Source organism: Balaenoptera musculus, chromosome 1, assembly GCF_009873245.2.
Source record: "Balaenoptera musculus isolate JJ_BM4_2016_0621 chromosome 1, mBalMus1.pri.v3, whole genome shotgun sequence".
NCBI lineage: Eukaryota > Metazoa > Chordata > Mammalia > Artiodactyla > Balaenopteridae > Balaenoptera > Balaenoptera musculus.
In genome coordinates this window covers 67131828-67155109 of record NC_045785.1, presented here as the reverse complement: position 1 = coordinate 67155109, position 23282 = coordinate 67131828, and the positions used below count along the sequence as shown (strand labels likewise).

The 23282-nt window shown below is 35.9% G+C and overlaps 1 protein-coding gene across 1 annotated transcript in view; it reads left to right on the top strand.

The window, feature by feature from the left end:
- The window catches only part of PIGK (phosphatidylinositol glycan anchor biosynthesis class K), a 134965-nt gene that overhangs the window by 76955 nt on the left and 34728 nt on the right, over positions 1-23282 (top strand). The window contains exon 10 of the mRNA XM_036859284.1: positions 23002-23086. Coding sequence (XP_036715179.1) covers positions 23002-23086 — 85 coding nt within the window. The remainder of the gene's footprint in view (positions 1-23001; positions 23087-23282) is intronic.

Below are 23282 nucleotides of genomic sequence, written 5' to 3'. Positions count from 1 at the left end.
CTTCATCTGACGGGATCAGTTTCTAATGTTAATATTTTCTAGTATGATTTCTCAAAAGTGAAAAACAAATGAAAATTAATGAAATACAAGAGTTCAGAGGATATGATCTCAGAATATCTGAATTTGTCACATGATAACTAAGTGTAGATGCTGGCTGAGAATTACTTTGCACCACACTGAGTAGTGGATAGATATAGTTTAAATGGTCTGAACAACTTTGCCAGTGGTGAGCAATTTAAACTAGGTTGTATTAAAATTAGTGCTATATATAATTTTAATATGTTTATATTATTATACCAAATATATGTGTATTACGAGTATGATCTTGAGAGATGGAGTAGGAACATAGTATTTTAGATTTCTATTAGATAATTTAAGGATTGCATGCTTTAGGAAGAGTATTTTGCACTTTTGCTTTAAGGTACTGAGACAGGTAACAATGAGTTATATGATTAGACATAAATTATTAGTGTAGGCAATCTCTGGCTTAGAGATGCCACCCCCAGTTTCTGTGGCTTGCAGTAGGAGTTGTAATTGCTCTAATTGCTTTGCATAAACATGATGTATACATTTAAAATCTTATATTCAACGTTAGGGAAAGCTCTAACTTATGCTTTAAAAAATAACTGATATTCATAATGATTCCTCTTTAGTGTGCTAAAACACTGTAATACATATCCTCTAAATCAATGAAAATGATTAAAATACATCTTGTATGGTTTTAATGTTAAGGGTAGTTTTTTTTCCCTAACTCTTAGAAAATTAGGCACAATAAAACCTTGAGTATCCAGAAATTAGGTAACTTCTAATAATAAAGAATACATGAAAGTTGCCAATGAGTTGGCTCTGAATATGAGAAATTCCATTTTTACCTTAGATGTAGAAACACAATCTGACTTCAAAGGCCTTTGGCATTCATAGTTTGAAATTTCATCAGAAGGAAACATTTCTCAATAAAAGAATACCCTATAATATTCAGAAATAGATACAACATTGCACTTTTTCCAGAACAAGAAATTAATATAAATGAGTTAGAGAGGTGGTTTGAAGTTAACAATAAGGAACAATCATTTGACTTCACTTTTGGAATTGTTGCTGACTAGATGTTTCTGGAAAACTCCTCTGTTATAAAAAACCTAGAAGCTCTATAAATTACAAAAAAATAACTTTTAAATTCATAACTGAGCTACCAAGAAAGTAGTTGTGTGGAGACAAACACCATTGTTTGATGAATGGCATTTCTGGCTTTTCCCAGATTGAACTAGAACTGTTGGCACCTCCTTATTAAGGAAAAGGGGCTCACAGGTTCAACTTCCCATAATGTTTTTAGATAGTCACAGCTGGTGTTCCAAACATGCACCTTCCCTAAGCAGCTGGCAACAAGTTCAGACTCTTCGTCTCCCTTTGCAAGGCCTGCTTAGCCTAACTATAAAAAGAGTATCCGTGGGTTGGGTTGCTCTCCTAGAGCCAATCCATGATATGTCCAGTGCACCTTAATCCAAACATGCCTTTTCAGAGGACCATGTGCTTTATCCTGCTGCAGGCTTTTTTATCTGTGAGGCAGAAAGTATTTGCAGGAGCCCACTGCTAAACAGTGGCTCTCAGTAGAAAGCTGCATTTTCTTCAATGATAGGGAAATCTCTTGGAGAAAAGTTTGGATTTAAAGAGCTAAAATCCAAGTGGTAAGTAAACATAGAAGGCAGGGCTCCCTATAATTACTGCTATAGAAATCTAGAATTCTCAGTCACCGTAGTTTTGTGTGAGGGTCAAGACAAAAGGCTGTGGGTCCATTTGTGGGTAGGTGGGCTTAAGAAAATAACTGTCAGCTTAAAATTGATTACCCAGCTAAACTATCGTTAAAGAATGAACAAAAATAAGGACATTTTCACATATAAAAAAGCTGAGAGTAGTTTGAATCAGTACACGCTTACTTAACATCTAAAGGGATCACTTCTTGAAGAAGGCAAAGGAGCCAGAAGAGAGAGGTCTGATTACAAATTAGTGAAAATGTGAGTAAATTTAAGCAAAAACTGAGTATATTTTATAATTATGATAGTAGTGATGATGATAATTATTTGAGGGAGTAAGATAAATCAAAGTACTAATGTTTTTAATAGCAATATTATGTAGAAAGGAGAAGAAGTCATTGGTTTTAAAGAATCCTGAGGTTTTTTTGGTGGGGGAAAGAAGAAGAGTAAGTTTTAGTAGCTATGGACAGTAAGGTATGTATGCATTTTACATTTTAAGAAGGACCACTGAATGACTAGAAACAGAAGAAATAAGATTAAAAAAACAGTGCAGGAGAAAAAATGGAATTAGAAAACATCAGTGGGGAGGCAGTAAAGGAGTGAAGGTGAAACGGAAAAAACAGGAAGAGTAGAAATTGCAAAGTAAGAAGACAAATAATTATGTTGCTTACAACAGTAAATTTAAGTGAATTAATCTTAGTTTAAAACAGGGATCATCAAATTAGGATAAAAAGAAATCTAACTACAGACAGAAAACCTAATGACATTGCATACTGAAAATCAAAGTATTACCAGATAACTGCTAACTAAAAGAAAGCTTGTATAGTTATATTAATATTAGATAAAATAGACTTCAGGAAAGGGTATTATTAAGCATAATGAGGGCAACTAATGGTCAAAGGTTTAACTCATCAGGAAGATAAAAGCATGTTAAGCTTTTAATTACCTAATAACATAGCCACAATATATATTTTTTTAATTTATATACTTAAAAAAGAGTTTGATAAATTCACCATTGTAGTAGAAGATTTCAGTGTCACATCAGAAATTGATAAAAGATTCCCCCAAATGTTTTGAAATTGAAGATATGAGCAACACGATTCAGTGATGGATTCAACAATTAGAGAATAAACATTCTTCTCAAGCTCAAACATAATGATTTAAAAAAATTGACCCATAGTTGGCCAGAAAGCACATCTTAACAACTGTGAAGTGTTTGTAATCTTATGGAGCATTTTTTTCTGATCACAATATAATTGTTAAAATCAATAACAAAAAAAGTTTATTTTATGTATTTTATTGTTTAAAATATATATGTGTGGAAAGTTAAAAACACATTTTGAGTTATTCTTGGAATAAATAAAAATAACAATGGAAATTTAAAAAATACTTAGAATTGAGTGATAATGAAAAACATTTTTTAAAATATCTTATTTTTATTTTTAAAAATTTGTTTATTTTTGGCTGCATTGGGTCTTTGTTGCTCCATGCGGACTTTCTCTAGTTGTGGTGAGCGGGGGCTACTCTTTGTTGTGGTGCGCAGGCTTCTCATAGCAGTGGCTTCTCTTGTTGTGGAGCACGGGCTCTAGGCGTACGTACTTCAGTAGTTATGGCACGCGGGCTCAGTAGTTGTGGCTCATGGGCTCTAGAGCGCAAGCTGAGTAGTTGTTGCACACGGGCTTAGTTGCTCTGCAGCATGTGGGATGTTCCCGGACCAGGGCTCGAACCTGTGTCCCCTGCATTGGCAGGCAGATTCTTAACCACTGCGCCACCAGGGAATTCCTGAAAATTTTAAATATCAAAAGTAGTAGGATATAGTTTCTGATTCTGGAATGATGAAATAATTTGCAATAGGTTTATGATCCCACTAAAAACAATTGGAAAAGCCAGACAAAAATAACATTTTTAAAGATTTCAGAAGCAATGTGGACTGAGAAGGCAAAAATCTAGATTTGGGAGAACTTCTCAGAGATGAACTGAAAATCTATAGCCACTTTTCCACTGAGTTAATTTACTGATTCTGGGAGTAAGCCAAAGGTTGAGAATCTGGGTTTGGTGCAGGCAGTGGGTCATGCATTGCTTGTGGATAGAGAAATCAGCAAAAATTTTGGTGATTGTGTGAGGCTAGAGTGGCACAATTGTCACTCAATCAGAAATCAGTTTCCCTTTCAAGGTATTTGCCTCAATCACATGACCAGTTTCCTTTTCAAAATATTTGCCAAATTCTGAAGCTAAAGGAAAGCAAACTGCTAAGCAGAAAACTTCTGAAAACAAGAGCTGAATTTACTAGTCTTGCAATTTCTGAAGTGATAGAGATCTTCAGGATGTGAGTCTGAAGAATATGCCAGGTCAGAGCTGACAGTCCTGGAGATGGTGGTGAACTGACACTGACATTTTCCAGCTACTTTCCCTTTGGTTACACTTACTGATTCTGGGTGCAGCAAGAGCAAAGATCAGCACACTATAGCCCATGGGCCAGGTCTGGCATAAAGTTTTTTTGGAAAACAGCCAGAATCATCCCTTTATTCATTTACATATTGTCTGTGGCTGCTTTCATGCTATAATGGCAGAGTTGACTACTTGTGATAAAGACTATTCCGCCAGAAGGCCTAAAATAGTTACTATCTGACCCTTTACAGAAAAACATTGTTCACCTCCGTATTAGAGGAATCTGGGCTTGGCCTCTGATAGAGGGTCACTAATGAGGACAGAGTGACCAGTACAGCTTGTGGCAATTCAGTGGGGCTGGAGTGCCTAATTCTGAAGCTATTCAGGACAACAGGACAAAGATCTAAGCCAGAAACCTCTGAAAAGCATAGTGGAATTTTCTCCATTCTCTCTGTGTTGAGGGGACAAAGACCTGCCAGGCTTCGATTTAAAATCTTGAAGGGCCTCACCATAAGAATAGGGTTAAATTAAAGATTGAATTGAGTTTTGTCAAAATTGTAAGTCTTAATTCAGCTCAGTCCCTGATTGAATGGAAATGATCAGACCACCACTCTCTAAATGCCTAGCAGAACACTTAGATGGATCTTCTCAGATGGAAAAGTATTGTCAGTAGGTTTTTTTTTTTCCTTTAAACAATTGTGCACTGTGTCCTTTACACAATCAATAAAAAATTACTTGGTGCATAAAAGGTAGAACATTATGACTCTAATACCAAGAGAAAAACATAAACAAAACAGAATATAGAAGCAGACCTAGAAGTGATTCAGAACTTGGAGTTAGTAGAAAATAACCTTAAAGTACCTATTTTTAATATGTTCAAGAAAATAGGGGAAAAAATTCTTGAAAACAGATGAAAAGATAGGGAATTCACCAGAGAATATGAGTATGTCTAAAACATTGAAGTGAACATTCTAGAATTGAAAAATATAACATCTGAATTGAAGAACTCAATGAATGGCTTAACATCAAATTGGATAGATCAGAAAACAGCATTAGTGTACTTAAGGCAATTCAATAGAAAAAAATCCAAGCTGAAGCACAGAAAGAAAGAAGGGAAGGAAGGAAGGGAGGGAGGAAGGAAGGAAGGAGAGTAAGGGATGTTATTAGATTCAGTAAAATGATGTAATGTGTGTAAATAGTGTCTTAAACTAGAGGGCAGATTGAAAATAAGGAAGCAACAATACATAAAGAGATAATGAGCAAAACTAATGAAACATATCAAACACATCAGATTCAATTAATTCTACTAATCCCAAGCAGGATAAATACGAAGGAAACCACATCATAGTCAAAATGCTGGAAAATCATAGACAAAGAGAAAAATCTTAAAAGCCCACCAGAGAAGAAAATGCACAGTACCTTTAATACTGACATAAACAGTGGAAGCCATACAACAGTAGAATGACATGTTTACAGTGCTGAAAGAAAGAAAACTTGTAACCTATAATCCTATACACAGCAAAAATATCTTCCAAAAATGAAGGTGAAATAAAGATGTTTTCAGACAAACAAAACAATTTGTTGCCAGTGCACCTGAACTAAAATAAAAGCTAAATGGAGTTCTTCAGCCAGAAATAAAATGATCCTAATGGGAAACACAGAAATTCAGTAAGGAATGAAGAGGACCAGAATAGGCATATGTATTATTTAAGATAATTGAATATTAATGGGGCAAAAAACAAAAATAATCTCATGTTGAGTTAAACAATATTTGTATAATTGAAATATATGACAACAACAGTGCAAAAGGCAGAGTTAGGATAAATGGAATCAAAGTGTTGCAAAGTACTGTTCTTATTGGAGAAATGATAAATGTGATACATTTGATTAGATTAACAAGTCAAAGTTTGATGTTATAATGTCCAAGGTAACCACTATAATAATGGTAAATATATGTGTAATTACCATGTTAATAGAGAAAAAAAGGATTAATAAAATATTTGGTTAATTCAAAAGAAAAAGGCACATCAAATAGATGGGAAATAGAAAATAGATAGTAATAATAAATCCAGTTGTATCAGTCACTAAATTAAATATAATTAGACCAAATACCCTCTGTGAAAGAGTAAGGTCGTCATACTAAATTCAAAACAAAACCCCAAAATATGCTGTTTACATGATGCATTTTCTATATAAGGCTATAAAAATCACTTGGAATGTGGCTGAAGTAATACTTACCAGGGATTTAGGAAAAAAGTAAGTAAAAGAAATAAGCCTTCAAGTAAAAGAATTTGCTTTTTTATCAGTTGTAAAAAATATGTACCTTCTGTCAACAAACTTCAAACAGCAGTAGGCTTAGATAGTTTTTACCTGTGACATTTACCAAACATGTGGAGCTGACATACGAACAGAATAAACAAAGAAAGCATGCTGCCTAACTCATTTGATGGAACTAGTTGATTTTGAAACCAAAACTAGACAAGGAGAGTATGAAAAAATAATAGAGCCAACCTCTTTATGATCACAGATGTACAAATCTTAAATAAAATCCAAATCAAATCCAGTAATGTAAAAATAAAAATACTTCATGACCAAATAGAAGTTATCTTAAAATTGCAGGAATGATTTAGGGTTAGAAAATATATTAATGTATTTCATCATATCACTACATTAAATGAGAAATATTTTGTAATTGTTTCAGTAGATGAGAGAAAGCGTCTGACTAAAATTTATCAATCATTAATGATGGAAAAAAGCAACATGGCTTAGCAAACTAGAAATAAAAGAAAGCTGCCTTGACTTAATGAAGGCCATGTATCTAAAGCGAGCAGAAAACATTATACTTTAGGGTGTATCTTTAGCAGCATCTCAATGAAAGTCAGATGCGATAAGGATGCATATTATATTTCCATCTATTCATCATTGCACAAGAAGTCCCAACTAATGCGAGAAGACAAGGGAAAAATAGGAGGCATAAGAACCAGGAAGAGGCAAACTTTCCCTGTTTTTTTACAGACCATGTAATAGGAAATCTAAGAGAATCTACCATTTAATAATTATTAAACTTAATAAGAGTTGGGAAATAGGAGTGGGGAAAGATGTCATATAAAACATAGCTAAGAAAAGATTAATAAAGCTTACTGCAACAAAATTAAAATACTATATATAGTAAAAAAGAAAAAAATACAAAGTTAAAAGAGAAACTCTGGGTGAAATTATTTGCAACATGTATGTCAAAGAATTTCTATCCAAATAGTATAACTCTGCACATTGATTTTTTTTTTTTTTCAAGACAATCCAATAGAAAAATGACCAAAGGAAATACAGTTTGGAAAAGAAGAAAGACTCATGTCCAGTGACCATTCAAGTATATGTTTAAAAGGGAAATGGAAATTAAAACAATGAGATACTGTTTCTTGTAGAAACTTAAGTGGCGAAGAGGGAAATGGGAACTTGCACATTTCTGGTGGCAGTATAAATTGATGCAGCCCCTTTGGATAGTAATTTGGTTGTTACTAGCAAAATTTAAAATGTGCATAATAACTTATGACCCTGCAAGTCTACTTCTAAATAATTACTCTAGAACAGGGGTTGGCAAACTTCTTCTGTAAAAGGCCAGCTAGTAAACATCATAGCCTTTGTAGGTCAAATGGCCTCAGTTGCAAATACTCTTGCTACTGTAGTGCAGAAGAAGTCATGGATAATACATTAACAAATGAATGGGGTCAAGTAAAGCTTTATTTACAGACACTGAAATTTGGATTTTATATAAGTTTCATTTGTTATGAAATATTATTCTCCCTTTGATTTGTTTTTGTAACCATTAAAAAAATGTAAAAACCATTCTTAGCTTACTGGACATACAGAAACAGATGATAGGCCAGATTTGGCCTGTGGGCTATGGTTTGCCCGTTATAGAGCATCTCTTGCACATGTAGACAAAGTAGCCTGGAAGGATATTTTTTGCAACACTATTTCTAGTAATAAGTAAATGAAAGCAGATATCCATCCATAATGGAATGTCTAAATAAAATGGAGCATTTTCATATTATACCATATAGCTATTAACAGTAATGAGCTAGATTGGTAATCATATTGAGATGCTTGGATCTCAAAAACATATTAAATGAAAAAAAAAAGTGGCTGAATTATACATATTATTTATTTATTTATTTATTTTTTGCTGGGCCTTTTTTCCCCTTACAGTTTTATTGAAATATAATTTACATACAGCACTGTGTAAATTTAAGGCATAATGATTTGACTTTACCACATTGTTTAGTGAACATCCATCATCTCATATAGGTAGAAAAGAATAGATAAAGAAAAAATATGTTTTTCTTTGTGATGAGAACTCTTAGGATTTACTCTCCTGACTTTCACATATAACATATAGCAGTGTTAACTAGAGGTTAACAGAGTTTTGTAACTAGAGGTTTGTACCTTTTGAGCACCTTTATCCAATTCCCCCACTCTCTACCCCAGCCTCTGGTAATCACCAATCTGATCACTTTTTCTATGAGTTTGAAGTATAATTGACCTATAAGACTATGTTAATTCCTGGTGTACAACATAGTGATTTGATATCTCTATACATTACAAAATGATCACCACAATTAGTCTGTTTACCATCTGTCACCATTGTTATTGACTATATTTCCCACACTGTACATTTAATCCCTGTGACTCATTTATTCTGTAACCGGAAGTTTGTACTTCTTAATCTCCCTCACCTATTTCGCTCATCCCCCCACCTCCTCCCCTCTGGCAACCACCTGTTTGTTCTCTGTATCTGTGACTCTGTTTCTGTTTTGTTATGTTTGTTTATTTGTTTTGTTTTTTAGATTCCATATGTAAGTGAAATCATACAGTATTTGTTTTTCTCTGACTTATTTTCTTAGCATAATACCCTCCAGCTTCATCCTTGTTGTGGCAAAATGGCAAGATTTTATTCTTTTTTATTTGGCTGAGTAATATTCTACTGTGTGTGTGTGTATACACACACACACACACACATGTACACCCCCCCCCCATCTTTGTCCATTCATCTATCGATGGACACTTAGGTTGTTTCCATATCTTGGCCATTGTAAACAATGCTGCAGTGAACATAGAGATGCATATGTCTTTTCAAATTAGTGTTTTTGTTTTCTTCCGATGAATACCCAGAAGTGGAATTGCTGGATTGTGTGGTAGTTCTACTTTCAATTTTTTTGAGGCACCTCCATACTGTTTTCCACAGTGGCTGTACCAATTTACATTCCCACCAACAGTGCACCAGGGTTTCCTTTTCTCCACATACTGGCCAGCACTTGTTATTTGTTGTCTTTTTGATAATAGCCATTCTGACAGGTGTGAGGTGATATCTCATTATGGTTTTGAGTTGGCTTTACCTGATGATTAGTGATGTTTAGCATCTTTTCATGTGTCTGTTGGCTCTCTGTATGTCTCTGGAAAAATGTCTGTTCAGGTCCTCTGCCCATTTTTTAATCAGGTTGTTTGTTTTTTTGATGTTGAATTATGTGAGTTCTTTGTCAATTTTGTATGTATTTACATATTTTCATTGTATATATTTGTATATAGAATATAATTTATTAATGAAACTATGAATATTCTACATGTTTTTCATGTATACATAGATATATATGTAAGCAAAATAAAATGACTAAACAACACACATATATAACTTGTTATATGTACCTACTAGATTGTCTAATACAGGGTGAGTGCTCAGTAAAGTTGACAGGTTTTCCTTTGACTACCCACTGTTATCTTAGAATTGTCTGACTCTACAAAGATAATTCCTTATATATACACATTTGCTGGTTTGGGAACTTTCAGAAAGCCTGCCTACAACTTCTACCAGACAAGAGATCCTTCAATGAGAACTAGAGCTTGGTTTTCTGGGATTTTATTATATTCACTTTACTGAATTGCTTGAGAGATATTCTTTTTTAACTGGTGTGTGCATCTTTATACCTCACTGCAAGCTGATGGTAAATAAGATGTATTTCAACAGTTGGGCCATAAGTTAATGTAACATTAATTCTCTTGGGAGTTAACTTTCTGTTCTCTATCTCAAATTATGTCTAATTTCCCCAGCTCATCATCTTCCTTGTGCTTCTTCAAAGTAGATAATAGCCAAGGTTATGTTTTAATATCTTTGCTTACAAATTTTTAGTTTGACAATTAGAAGAATGGTGATGCTATGAGTTTGGGAGGGGAATCTCATTTCAAGGAAGATGATGCATTAGATTGTTGTCTCATTTCTATATAACCTATCTCTTCACAAAAATAATCTTTGGTGATGCTTGGGACATTTTTGGAGTTGTAATAGCATTTTGTGTATGTCTCTATTGACCAATAAATTTGAGTTGTTTTTTTCCCTTAGAGTGTCTTTAAACTTTCAGGAATGTCATAGGGTTGCAGGTTTGTCAACTATATCTTACATTACAATATGTGTTGTCAATTAGATGAATGCTTGGGCATTTTTTTTAATGTAGTTTAGGAGTGGAAATTTTTCTATCCTTGTTTTCCCCAACAAGATTATATTAAATTAACTGGTTTCTTTATATACTTTTAGTTTCAAATAATTCTTTTAAGCTATCAAGTTCAAGAAGTAACACTAACTTTGGCTCTCTTCCTATTTTTGATATGTTTAGAGAATTCCTTCCTAATGACTTTGGATTACCCTACATCATGTGTCTTGAATTATTTGTTGATGTTCTTAATTTTTAGTTTGTATTTGGCATAGCACAATGTGTCTGTCTTCCTGTTCTTTTTGTTGGGTATATTTCTAGTGTTTGAAAAGATGCTTTGGTCTTCTGCCCACAGTAAGCTAGGTCATTTTATACATGAATAATCTAATCTCAATATGGCAATATGGAATAAAAACTTCATCTGTTTCTGAATCAGAGATGACCTTCTATATGGGTACCATAAATAATTTTACAGTATTATGGTAGGACTGCTTGGACAGCACAGAGGAGGAAGATTTTTGAGGGCACTGAGCATGTATGAAAGAGTAAAAAGAACACAGAAACGAGCGTTTGTAAAGACTAACTTCACAGGTTTCAGAATTTTGCCAGCAGTATTTTATTTACTTATGCAGAGGATTTGCATTTTGATTTAAGATGGTAGCATCACTGTATTGGATCCAGAATCCTTCCATAGTATAAGCAAATTCCATTCCATTTATTACTGTTTTCTTCAAGAGCACAGTTTTTTAAAAAAGAAACAGTAAAGTAAGAAAAGGAATATACAGCCTTTTGCATGCAGAAACTACTCTCTTGTTAAATTATTTAAGTAGTGTGTCTTAGTGAAGGATCTTGGAAAGAGATAATAGAAAAAGTACATCCTTTTAGGAAGAATTCAAAATGTTAAATGAAAGGAATAATGGGTGGCTTTAAGAGAGAACTTTACGATTTTGCAGGAGAAAAATTCAGATTCCCTTAGGATGGCAGACATATATAAATTGAAATTAACATTGGTAGTTTTCTCAGTTTCTGAATTATGCTGTAAACATGGACTACTTGATCAGAGCCATAGCTACTGAAGATAGAAGAGATGGGGCTTCGAAAGTGTGGGTGACTTAGGTGACAGTCTTGGGAAATTAATTCTGAAGGAATGGAAGATACCTTGCAAGGAGGGAGGGCGTGTCCCTTGGATGCTTGGTAGTGAAGGGAAAGAAAGAAGCAGCTGAAGATAAAGGACCAAGGGAAATAAGAAAAATGGAAAAACAAAAAACAGACAAATTCTGTTCCCACCACTGCCACAAAAAGTACCATTTATTAAAGAATCTACACTTCATTGTAGCCACAGAGGAGGGTGCTATTGAACTGAGAGAAACCTAATAAGCCAACTTATCTCTGTTCTTCCCCTCTTCACAAGATAGCTTACTATTGCTGATTCTGAAAAAAACCAGTGCAAATAATCTTCAACAGAAAAAGAAGCCAGCATCCATACAGAGTTACTATAAGAAAACAGAAAATTAAAACCAAATCTTCTCAGCACACTTACACACACATAGAATGAAAGGAAAAATAAAAAGAAAGAAAAGAAAAGCCACAAAAAAAGAAAAACTAAGACACAATACTTGAACATGAATAAAACCTGTATTAACCTGTTAATAACCTGTATTAACCAAGCAATTGCATTATGAAAGGACACTCCAAAACTCAAAATTGAAATGGACAATGAACAGGAAGATGTATGAAATAGGAGCTGACTGAACTCTGGAAAGGAAATCAACAAAAAAAGTCAAAAACCATTTCAGAAATGAAAACTAAATTACAAGGTACCCAAGGAAAGATAGATATTACCAGAAGTTCCGTAAAAGACATAAAGAATAGAAATGAAAAGGTCAAGAAAGTGAAATTGAAATAAGACAGATAAAAAGATCAGAGAGAAAAGTGATAGAGAAAATCCAATATATTTAGTTCAAGAGCTTGAACTAGAAAAACAAATGGAAAATGAACAGAAATAATACTTAAAATTATAATAAAACAAACTTTTCTAAAATAAAAGGAGACGTGAATTTCCATATTGAAAGGGCTTCTATATGCCTGGGGGAACTGACTGATCTAGAACAATTGACTCTTAGCTATATCCTATATCCTAGTATTAGACCTTAAAATAAAAGGAAAAGAAAAGACCACCAGAGCCTCCAGGCCAAAAAATAGTTTTATTGTTAAAATAAATTAAAAATGAAAATAATTAAAGTGGAAAGAAAATCAGTTTGACATCATACCTTTTAGAAACACGGCAAGAAAATGATGGACATTTTCAAGAAATTCAAAATGAGTAATTTATTTGTTGTGGGACATTGAATAAGTAAAAAACTCCGAAGTCCCTAGTGATACCCAAGATTATTTGTGAATTACACTTTGAGTGAATTTTTTTAAAAAGTCCTGCAGAGGTAGACCTTCAAGATGGTGGAAGAGTGAGATGTGGGGATCGCCCTCCTCCCCACAAACACATCAGAAATACATCTACATGTGGAACAACTCCTACAGAACACCTACTGAACACTGGCAGAAGACCTCAGGCCTCCCAAAAGACAAGAAACTCCCCACGTACCTGGGTAGGGCAAAAGAAAAAACAGAGACAAAAGAATAGGGACAGGACCTTCACCAGTGGGAGGGAGCTGTGAAGGAGGAAAGGTTTCCGCACACTAGAAGCCCCTTCGTGGGCGGAGACTGCGGGTGTCGGGGGGGGAAGCTTCGGAGCCACGGAGGAGAGCGCAGCCACAGGGGTGCGGAGGGCAAAGCGGAGAGATTCCCGCACAGAGGATCGGTGCCAACCAGCACTCACCAGCCTGAGAGGCTTGTCTGCTCACATGCCGGGGTGGTGGCTGGGAGCTGAGGCTCAGGCTTTGGAGGTCGGATCCCAGGGAGAGGACTGGGGTTGGCGGCGTGAGCACAGCCTGAAGGGGGCTAGTGCACCACAGCTAGCCAGGAGGGAGTCCTGAAAAAAGTCTGGAACTGCCTAAGAGGCAAGAGACCATTGTTTCAGGGTGCGTGAGGAGAGGAGATTCAGAGCACCGCCTAAACGAGCTCCAGAGACAGGCGCGAGCCGCGGCTATCAGCGCGCACCCCAGAGATGGGCATGAGACACTAAGGCTGCTGCTGCAGCCATCAAGAAGCCTGTGTGAGCACAGGTCACTCTCCACACCGCCCCTCCCGGGAGCATGTGCAGCCCGCCACTGCCAGCGTCCCGTGATCCAGGGACAACTTCCCCGGGAGAACGCACGGCGCGCCTCAGGCTGGTGCAACGTCATGCTGGCCTCTGCTGCCGCAGTCTCGCCCTGCATTCCGTACCCCTCCCTGCGCCCGGCGTGAGTGAGCCAGAGCCCCCGAATTAGCTGCTACTTTAACCCCATCCCGTCTGAGCGAAGAACAGATGCCCTCAGGCAACCTACACACAGAGGCGAGGTCAAATCCAAAGCTGAACCCCGGGAGCTGTGCGAACAAAGAAGAGAAAGGGAAATCTCTCCCAGCAGCCTCAGGAGGAGCGGATTAAATCTCCGCAGTCAACTTGATGTACCCTGCATCTGTGGCATACCTGAATAGACAGCAAATCATCCAAAACTGAGGCGGTGGATTTTGGGAGCAATGATATCTTTTTCCTTTTTCTCTTTTTGTCAGTGTGTATGTGTATGCTTCTTTGTGTGATTTTGTCTGTATAACTTTGCTTTTACAATTTGTCCTAGGGTTCTGTCTGTCTTTTTTTTTTTTTTTTAGTATAGTTTTTAGCACTTGTTATCATTGGTGGATTTGTTTTTTTGTTTGGTTGCTCTCTTCTTTCTTTCTTTTTTTTTCTTTTTTTAATTAATTTTTAAATTTTTAATAATTATTTTTCATTTTAATAACTTTTTCTTCCTTCCTTCCTTCCTCCTTCCCTTGCCTTTCCTTGCCTTGCCTTGCCTTGCCTTGCCTTTCCTTGCCTTGCCTTGCCTTGCCTTGCCTTGCCTTGCCTTGCCTTGCCTTGCCTTGCCTTGCCTTGCCTTCCCTTCCCTTCCCTTCCCTTCCCTTCCCTTCCCTTCCCTTCCCTTCCCTTCCCTTCCCTTCCCTTTCCCTTTCCCTTTCCCTTCCCTTTTCTTCTGAGCCATGTGGCTGACAGGGTCTTGGTGCTCCGGCCGGGTGTCAGGCCTGTGCTTCTGAGGTGGGAGAGCTGAGTTCAGGACATTGGTCTACCAGAGACCTCCTGGCTCCACGTAATATTAAACGGCGAAAGCTCTCCCAGAGATCTCCATCTCAATGCAAAGACCCAGCTCCACTCAATGACCAGCAAGCTACAGTGCTGGACGTCCTGTGCCAGACAACTAGCAAGACAGGAACATGACCACACCCATTAGCAGAGAGGCTGCCTGAAATCATAATCAGGTCACAGACACCCCAAAACAGACCACCAGACACGGACCTATCCACCAGAAAGACAAGATCCAGCCTCATCCTCCAGAACACAGGCACCAGTCCCCTCTACCAGGAAGCCTACACAACCCACCTAACCAACCTTAGCCTCTGGGGGCAGATACCAAAAACAACAGGAACTACTAACCTGCAGCCTGCGAAAAGGAGACCCCAAACACAGTAAGTTAAACAAAATGAGAAGACAGAGAAATGTACAGCAGATGAAGGAGCAAGGTAAAAACCCACCAGACCAAACAAATGAAGAGGAAATAGGCAGTCTACCTGAAAAAGAATTCAGAGTAATGATAGTAAGGATGATCCAAAATCTTGGAAATAGAATGGAGAAAATACAAGAGAAGTTTAAAAGAACCTAGAAGAAGTAAAGAGCCAACAAACAATGATGAACAACACAATAAATGAAATTAAAAATTCTCTAGAAGGAATCAATAGCAGAATAACTGAGGCAGAGAATGGATAAGTGACCTGGAAGATAAAATAGTGAAAATAACTACTGCAGAATAAAGAAAAAAGAATGAAAAGAATTGAGGACAGTCTCAGAGACCTCTGGGACAACATAAATGCACCAACATTTGAATTATAGGGGTCCCAGAAGAAGAAGAGAAAAAGAAAGGGACTGAGAAAATATTTGAAGAGATTATAGTTGAAAACTTCCCTAATATGGGAAAGGAAATAGTTAACCAAGTCTGTGAAGCACAGAGTCCCATACAGGATAAATCCAAGGAGAAACACGCAAAGACACATATTAATCAAACTCTCAAAAATTAAATACAAAGAAAAAATATTAAAAGCACCAAGGGAAAAGCAACAAATAACATACAAGGGAATCCCCATAAGGTTAACAGCTGATCTTTCAGCAGAAACTCTGCAAGCCAGAAGGGAGTGGCAGGACATATTTAAAGTGATGAAAAGGAAGAAGCTACAACCAAGATTACTCTACCCAGCAAGGATCTCATTCAGATTCGATGGAGAAATAAAAACCTTTACAGACAAGCAAAAGCTAAGAGAATTCACCATCAAACCAGCTTTACAACAAATGCTAAGGGAACTTCTCTAGGCAGGAAACACAAGAGAAGGAAAAGACCTACAATAACAAACCCCAAACAATTAAGAAAATGGTAATAGGAACACACATATCGATAATTACCTTAAATGTAAATGGATTAAATGCTCCAACCAAAAGACATAGACTGGCTGAATGGATACAAAAACAAGACCTGTATATATGCTGTCTACAAGAGACCCACTTCAGACCTAGGAACACATGCAGACTGAAAGTGAGGGGATGGAAAAAGATATTCCATGCAGATGGAAATCAAAAGAAAGCTGGAGTAGCTATTCTCATATCAGACAGAATAGACTTTAAAATAAAGACTGTTACAAGAGACAAAGAAGGACACAACATAATGATCAAGGGATCAATCCAAGAAAATATAACAACTGTAAATATTTATGCACCCAACATAGGAGCACCTCAATACATAAGGCAAATGCTAACAGCCATAAGAGGGGAAATCGACAGGAACACAGTCATAGTAGGGGACTTTAATACCCCACGTTCACCAATGGACAGATCATCCAAAATGAAAATAAATAAGGAAACACAAGCTTTAAATGATACATTAAACAAGATGGACTTAATTGATATTTTTAGGACATTCCATCCAAAAACAACAGAATACACTTTCTTCTGAAGTGCTCATGGAACATTCTCCAGGATAAATCATATCTTGGGTCACAAATCAAGCCCTGGTAAATTTAAGACAATTGAAATCGTATCAAGTATCTTTTCCAACCACAATGCTATGAGACTAGATATCAATTACAGGAAAAAAATCTGTAAAAAATACAAATACATGGAGGCTAAACAATACACTACTTAATAACCAAGGGATCACTGAAGAAATCAAAGAGGAAATAAAAAAATACCTAAATACAAATGACAATGAAAACACGATGACCCAAAACCTATGGCATGCAGCAAAAGCAGTTCTAACAGGGAAGTTTATAGCAATACAGTCCTACCTCAAGAAACAAGAAACATCTCAAATAAACAACCTAACCTTACACCTAAAGCAATTAGGAAAGAAGAACAAAAAACCCCAAAGTTAGCAGAAGGAAAGAAATCATAAAGATCAGATCAGAAATAAATGAAAAAGAAATGAAGGAAACAGTAGCAAAGATCAATAAAACTAAAAGCTGGTTCTTGGAGAAGATACACAAAATTGATAAACCACTAGCCAGACTCATCAAGCAAAAAAGGGAGAAGACTCAAAAAAGGGAGAAAGAAAAACGGAGCTGGAGGAATCAGGGCCCCTGACTTCAGACTATAAAACAAAGTTACAGCCATAAGGAAAATATGGTAATGGCACAAAAACAGAACTATAGATCAATAGAACAAGATAGAAAGCCCAGAGATAAACCCACGCACATATGGTCACCTTATCTTTGATAATGGAGGCAAGAATATACAATGGAGAAAAGACAGCCTCTTCAATAAGTGGTGCCGGGAAAACTGGACAGCTACATGTAAAAGAATGAAGGTAGAACACTCTCTAACACCATACACAAAACTAAACTCAAAATGGATTAAAGTCCTAAATGTGAGGCCAGACACTATAAAACTCTTAGAGGAAAACATAGGCAGAACACTCTGTGACATAAATTGCAGCAAGATCCTTTTTGACCCACCTCCTAGAGAACTGGAAATAAAAACAAAAATAAACAAATGAGACCTAATGAAACTTAAAAGCTTTTGCACAGCAAAGGAAACCATACACAAGACGAATAGAGAACCCTCAGAATGGGAGAAAATATTTCCAAATGAAGCAACTGACAAAGGATTAATCTCCAAAATTTTCAAGCAGTTCATGCAGCTCAATATCAAAAGAACAAACAACCCAATCCAAAAATGGGTAGAAGACCTAAATAGACATTTCTCCAAAGAAGATATACAGATAGCCAACAAACACATGAAAGGATGCTCAACATCACTAATCATTAGAGAAATTCAAATCAAAACTACAATGAGGTAGCACCTCACACCAGTCAGAATGGCCATCATCAAAAAATCTACAAACAATAAATGCTGGAGACGGTGTGGAGAAAAGGGAACCCTCTTGCACTGTTGGTGGGAATGTAAATTGATACAGCCACTATGGAGAACAGTATGGAGGTTCCTTAAAAAACTACAAATAGAACTACCATATGACCCAGCAATCCCACTACTGGACATATACCCTGAGAAAACCATAATTCAAAAAGAGTCATGTACCACAATGTTCATTGCAGCTCTATTTATAATAGCCAGGACCTGGAAGCAACCTAAGTGTCCATCAACAGACGAATGGATAAAGAAGATGTGGCACATATATACAATGGAATATTACTCAGCCATAAAAAGAAACGAAATTGAGTTATGTGTAGTGAGGCGGATGGACCTAGAGTCTGTTATACGGAGTGAAGTAAGTCAGAAAGAGAAAAACAAATCCTGTATACTAACACATATATATGGAATCTAAAACAAACAAACAAAAACATGAAGAACCTAGGGGCAGGACAGGAATAAAGATGCAGACCTACTAGAGAATGGACTTGAAGACACAGGGAGTGAGAAGGGTAAGCTGAGACAAAGTGAGAGAGTGGCATGGATATATATACACTACAAAATGTAAAACCGATAGCTAGTGGGAAGCAGCCGCATAGCACAGGGAGAGCAGCTCGGTGCTTTGTAACCACCTAGAGGAGTGGGATAGGGAGGGTGGGAGGGAGGGAGACGCAAGAGGGAAGAGATATGGGGATATATGTATATGTATAGCTGATTCACTTTGTTATAAAGCAGAAACTAACACACCATTGTAAAGCAATTATACTCCAATAAAGATGTTTAAAAAAGAAAAAAAAGTCTTGCAGTTGTTAAGAAAATTTTCAAAGGAATTCCCTAGCGGTCCAGTGGTTAGGACTCAGCACTTTCACTGCTGGGGCCGGGTTTGGTCCCTTTTTGGGGAACTAAGATCCCTCAAGCTGTGCGGCGTGACCAGAAAAAGAAAAGAAAAATTTCAAACCAATTCTTGGTTGATGCATACTGAAGTGTTTGGATGTGAACTGTCATGATATCTGCAACTTACTTTCAAATGGTTCAGAAAAAATAAAACAAAATAAAATAAGGAAAATGAATGAGTTTGAAATTTTTTGTAACAACTACTTGGCATTTTAGAAACGTCAAAACAAATTGCTAGATTTCTAATATTTTTGTATCTTTTATATTGATTGAGAGACATTTTGTCAGTAAAATGAATTCCATTGTATACATCATTACTTCATATTTTTAGAAGAGTTTTTCATATTTCTATTTACTCTTAGAATTACTTCAGTGATTTAACCTGAACTCATTTTTTTTAGCAGATATTTATGGAAACTTCTGGTTCCTTAATTAAGGCAGTAGCACCAAACTGTACTGAGTAGTCATTGTATTATTTCCCCTCACAGACACACAGTAAAAAATAAATAAACTCAAATATGCCAGTTTCACTTAGAAATATCCTTGATGAGGAAGGAAGATTTTTTAATTGAATTATTCCTCTTTTTATTATTGAGTTGTAATATATACGTGTATATATTTTAACATCTTTATTGGAGTATAATTGCTTTACAATGGTGTGTTAGTTTCTGCTTTATAACAAAGTCAATCAGCTATACATACACATATATCCCCATATCTCCTCCCTCTTGCGTCTCCCTCTTACCCTCCCTATCCCACCCCTCTAGGTGGTCACAAAGCACCAAGCTGATCTTGCTGTGCTTTGTGGCTGCTTCCCACTAGCTATCTATTTTACATTTGGTAGTGTATATATATCCATGCCACTCTCTCACTTTGTCTCAGCTTACCCTTCCCCTCCCTGTGTCCTCAAGTCCACTCACTACGTCTGCGTCTTTATTCCTGTCCTGCCCCTAGGTTCTTCAGAACCTTTTTTTTTTTTTTTTTTAGATTCTGTATATATGTGTTAGCATACAGTATTTGTTTTTCTCTTTCTGACTTACTTCACTCTGTATGACAGACTCTAGGTCCATCCACCTCACTACAAATAACTCAATTTCATTTGTTTTTATGGCTGAGTAATATTCCATTGTATATATGTGCCACATCTTCTTTATCCATTCATCTGTCGATGGACAGTTAGGTAGCTTCCATGTCCTGGCTATTGTAAACAGAGCTGCAGTGAACGTTGTGGTACGTGACTGTTTTTGAATTATGGTTTTCTCAGGGTATATGCTCAGTAGTGGGATTGCTGGGTCGTATGGTAGTTCTATTTTTAGTTTTTTAAGGAACCTTCATACTGTTCTTCATAGTGGCTGTATCAATTTACATTCCCACCAACAGTGCAAGAGGGTTCCCTTTTCTCCACACCCTCTCCAGCATTTATTGTTCGTGGATTTTTTGATGATGGCCATTCTGACCAGTGTGAGATGAAATCTCATTGTAGTTTTGATTTGCATTTCTCTAATAATTAATGATGTTGAACGTTCTTTCATGTGTTTGTTGGCAATCTGTATATCTTCTTTGCAGAAATGTGTATTTAGGTCTTCTGCCCATTTTTGGATTGGTTGTTTGTTTTTTTGATATTGAGCTGCATGAGCTGCTTGAAAATTTTGGAGATTAATCCTTTGTCAGTTGCTTCATTTGCAAATATTTTCTCCCGTTCTGAGGGTTCTCTTTTCATCTTGTTTATGGTTTCCTTTCCTGTGCAAAAACTTTTAAGTTTCATTAGGTCCCTATAATATATTTTTGATACAAATCTTTTCAAATATATGATTTACAAAAATTTTCTCCCATTTTTTGGGTTTTTGCACTTTCTTGGTAGTGTCCTTTGAAGGACAAAAATTTTAAATTTTGATAATATTCAATATATCTGTTTTCCTTTTGTTGCTTGGTATATGTTTTATATACCTAAAAATGTAGAGAGACTTTTTAAATGTACATTGTGAAATATTTAAAAATATTGTGGGTTTTTTGGTCAATGAATATTTATTTTATTTTTAATTGTGGTAATATATACTGTATTAGTTTGCCAGGGCTGCCATAACAAAGTACCACAGACTGAGTGGCTTAAGCAACAGAAATTTATTTCCTCACAATTATGGAATCTAGAAGTCCAAGATCAAGGTGCTGGCAGGATTGTTTTCTTATAATGCCTCTCTTGTTGACTTATAGATGGTCAAATCTTCTCCTGGTGTCTTCACATGGTCTTTACTTTGTCTTTCTCTGCGTCCTAGTTTCTTGTAAGGACACTGTCATATTGCGTTAGGACCTACCCTAATGACCTCATTTAACCTTAATCATCTTTTTAAAGATCCTGTCTCCAATTACAGTCACATTCTGAGGTACTCAACATTAGGGCTTCAATGTATGAATTTTGAGGGGACACAGTTCAGCCCACAGCATATACAAAACATAAAATTGACCATTTAAACCATTTTAAAGTATACAGTTCAGTGGCATTAAGTATGTTAACGTTATCCTATAACCATCACCACCAACCATCTCCAGAATTTTTATCACCTTTTAATACTGAAATTCTACCCATTAAACTGTAATTCCCCTTTCTCCCCTCCTTTGCCCCTGGAAACCACTGTTCTGCTTTCTCTCTCTATAAAACAATGTTTTAAGACAGTTTTTTTCATCATTAGTGAGAGTCTTCAAAGTTCCCCCAAATTAATTATTTTTATGCTAATCTGCAAAGTATGCACAAACTTTTACCTAGCTAAGAGGTTTCTTAAACTCTTATATACAAAATTTTGTCCTTATATGTATATCTGCCTTTTTACTGGGAGAGATTCCAGATTTCTCATCATCAAATTTCTTAACTACAGCCCTGGAGACTTATATACTAGTCTTGTTTTATTATTTTTCAAGATAATTCAATGTTTCAATTTTTAAATTTGATTTTAAGTTGATAAGGTGATGTATAGTTTACAGGAATAAAAGGTAAGTGAAAGTTTAAATGTGTTTCGGTCTTATTGTTTTGTAGTCTAATGAATCTAATGTTTATTTGCTATTTTGAAAAGGGTCAATACTTTTTTCAGAATATTTTTTCTAATTCTCTTCATTTGGGGAGATTTTATTTTTTATTCCTACTCTGCACTTTACTGTTTTATACCCTGTTAGGTGTGTGTTGTATCAACTGTGCATCTCGTTGTAAATATAGATATTAAAGAAAATATTTTCCATGTAGAATAACCTCTCAGAGGGTTATTGCTGCCTTTGTTTTATTCATACATTCATTCAGCAAACATTTATTGAGTGTTTATTATATGGTAAACATTGGATATACAAAGAAGAATAAGACATAATTTTTGTCTTCAAGGAGGTGAAAAATGTACCTAGATGCATCTAAATAAATTATTATATTTGAAGGAAGAGTAAACAAAGAAGGAGTTGTGGTTGGTCCAAACAGGAAACACAGTGGAGAAACTCAGAATCATGGAGATGCCAAGCCCACGGGCAGGTGACCACTAGTTGGAATGGCTGAAACTATTGACTTGGACATAGAGAAGGAGTTGCTGGAGATGAGGCTTGAATGGTTGGAGCCAGATTTTGAAGACCTTTATTTAAATACTATGATAAAAAGCATATGCAGTGAACATGGAGTTCTTAAACATTTTTAAGTCTCAGAGTGAAAAACAGGATCTGAGACTATTAGGTGATGTTAGCTACTCTTATTAAATAGTAATTAAATACAATCTGAATGTATTCATGGTTATGTCATTTAAAAATTGTCATTAGGTGTTTTTTCATAGATTATTGACAAATACTGCTTATTTCAGAATCTCATATTAGATATATATTTTTAATATATTTCATATTTGGCATATTTAAACATTTGGCATATTTAAAAATAATATTTACCTTGGCTTTGTGTTTCTTAATTTTTTTCCAGCTATAAGAAAGACCTGATGGATGAGGAACTAATGGAACCTCTGAAATATGCTGAACAACTTCCTGTAGCTCAGATAATACACCAGGTTTGCTTTCCATTTTGTTCTTTTGAAAGAAACAATAATTTTAATCTCTGAAAAGTAATTGCTTTTGTTAGGTTTTTCAGAATCAATGTGCTATAGCTGAAAGGCATTCCAGGCCATCTAGCCCTATTTAGACTCCACCTATTACAGTTGGAAATCTCATTCAAAGCACAATATTAAAAGGCTACTTGCTGTGTAA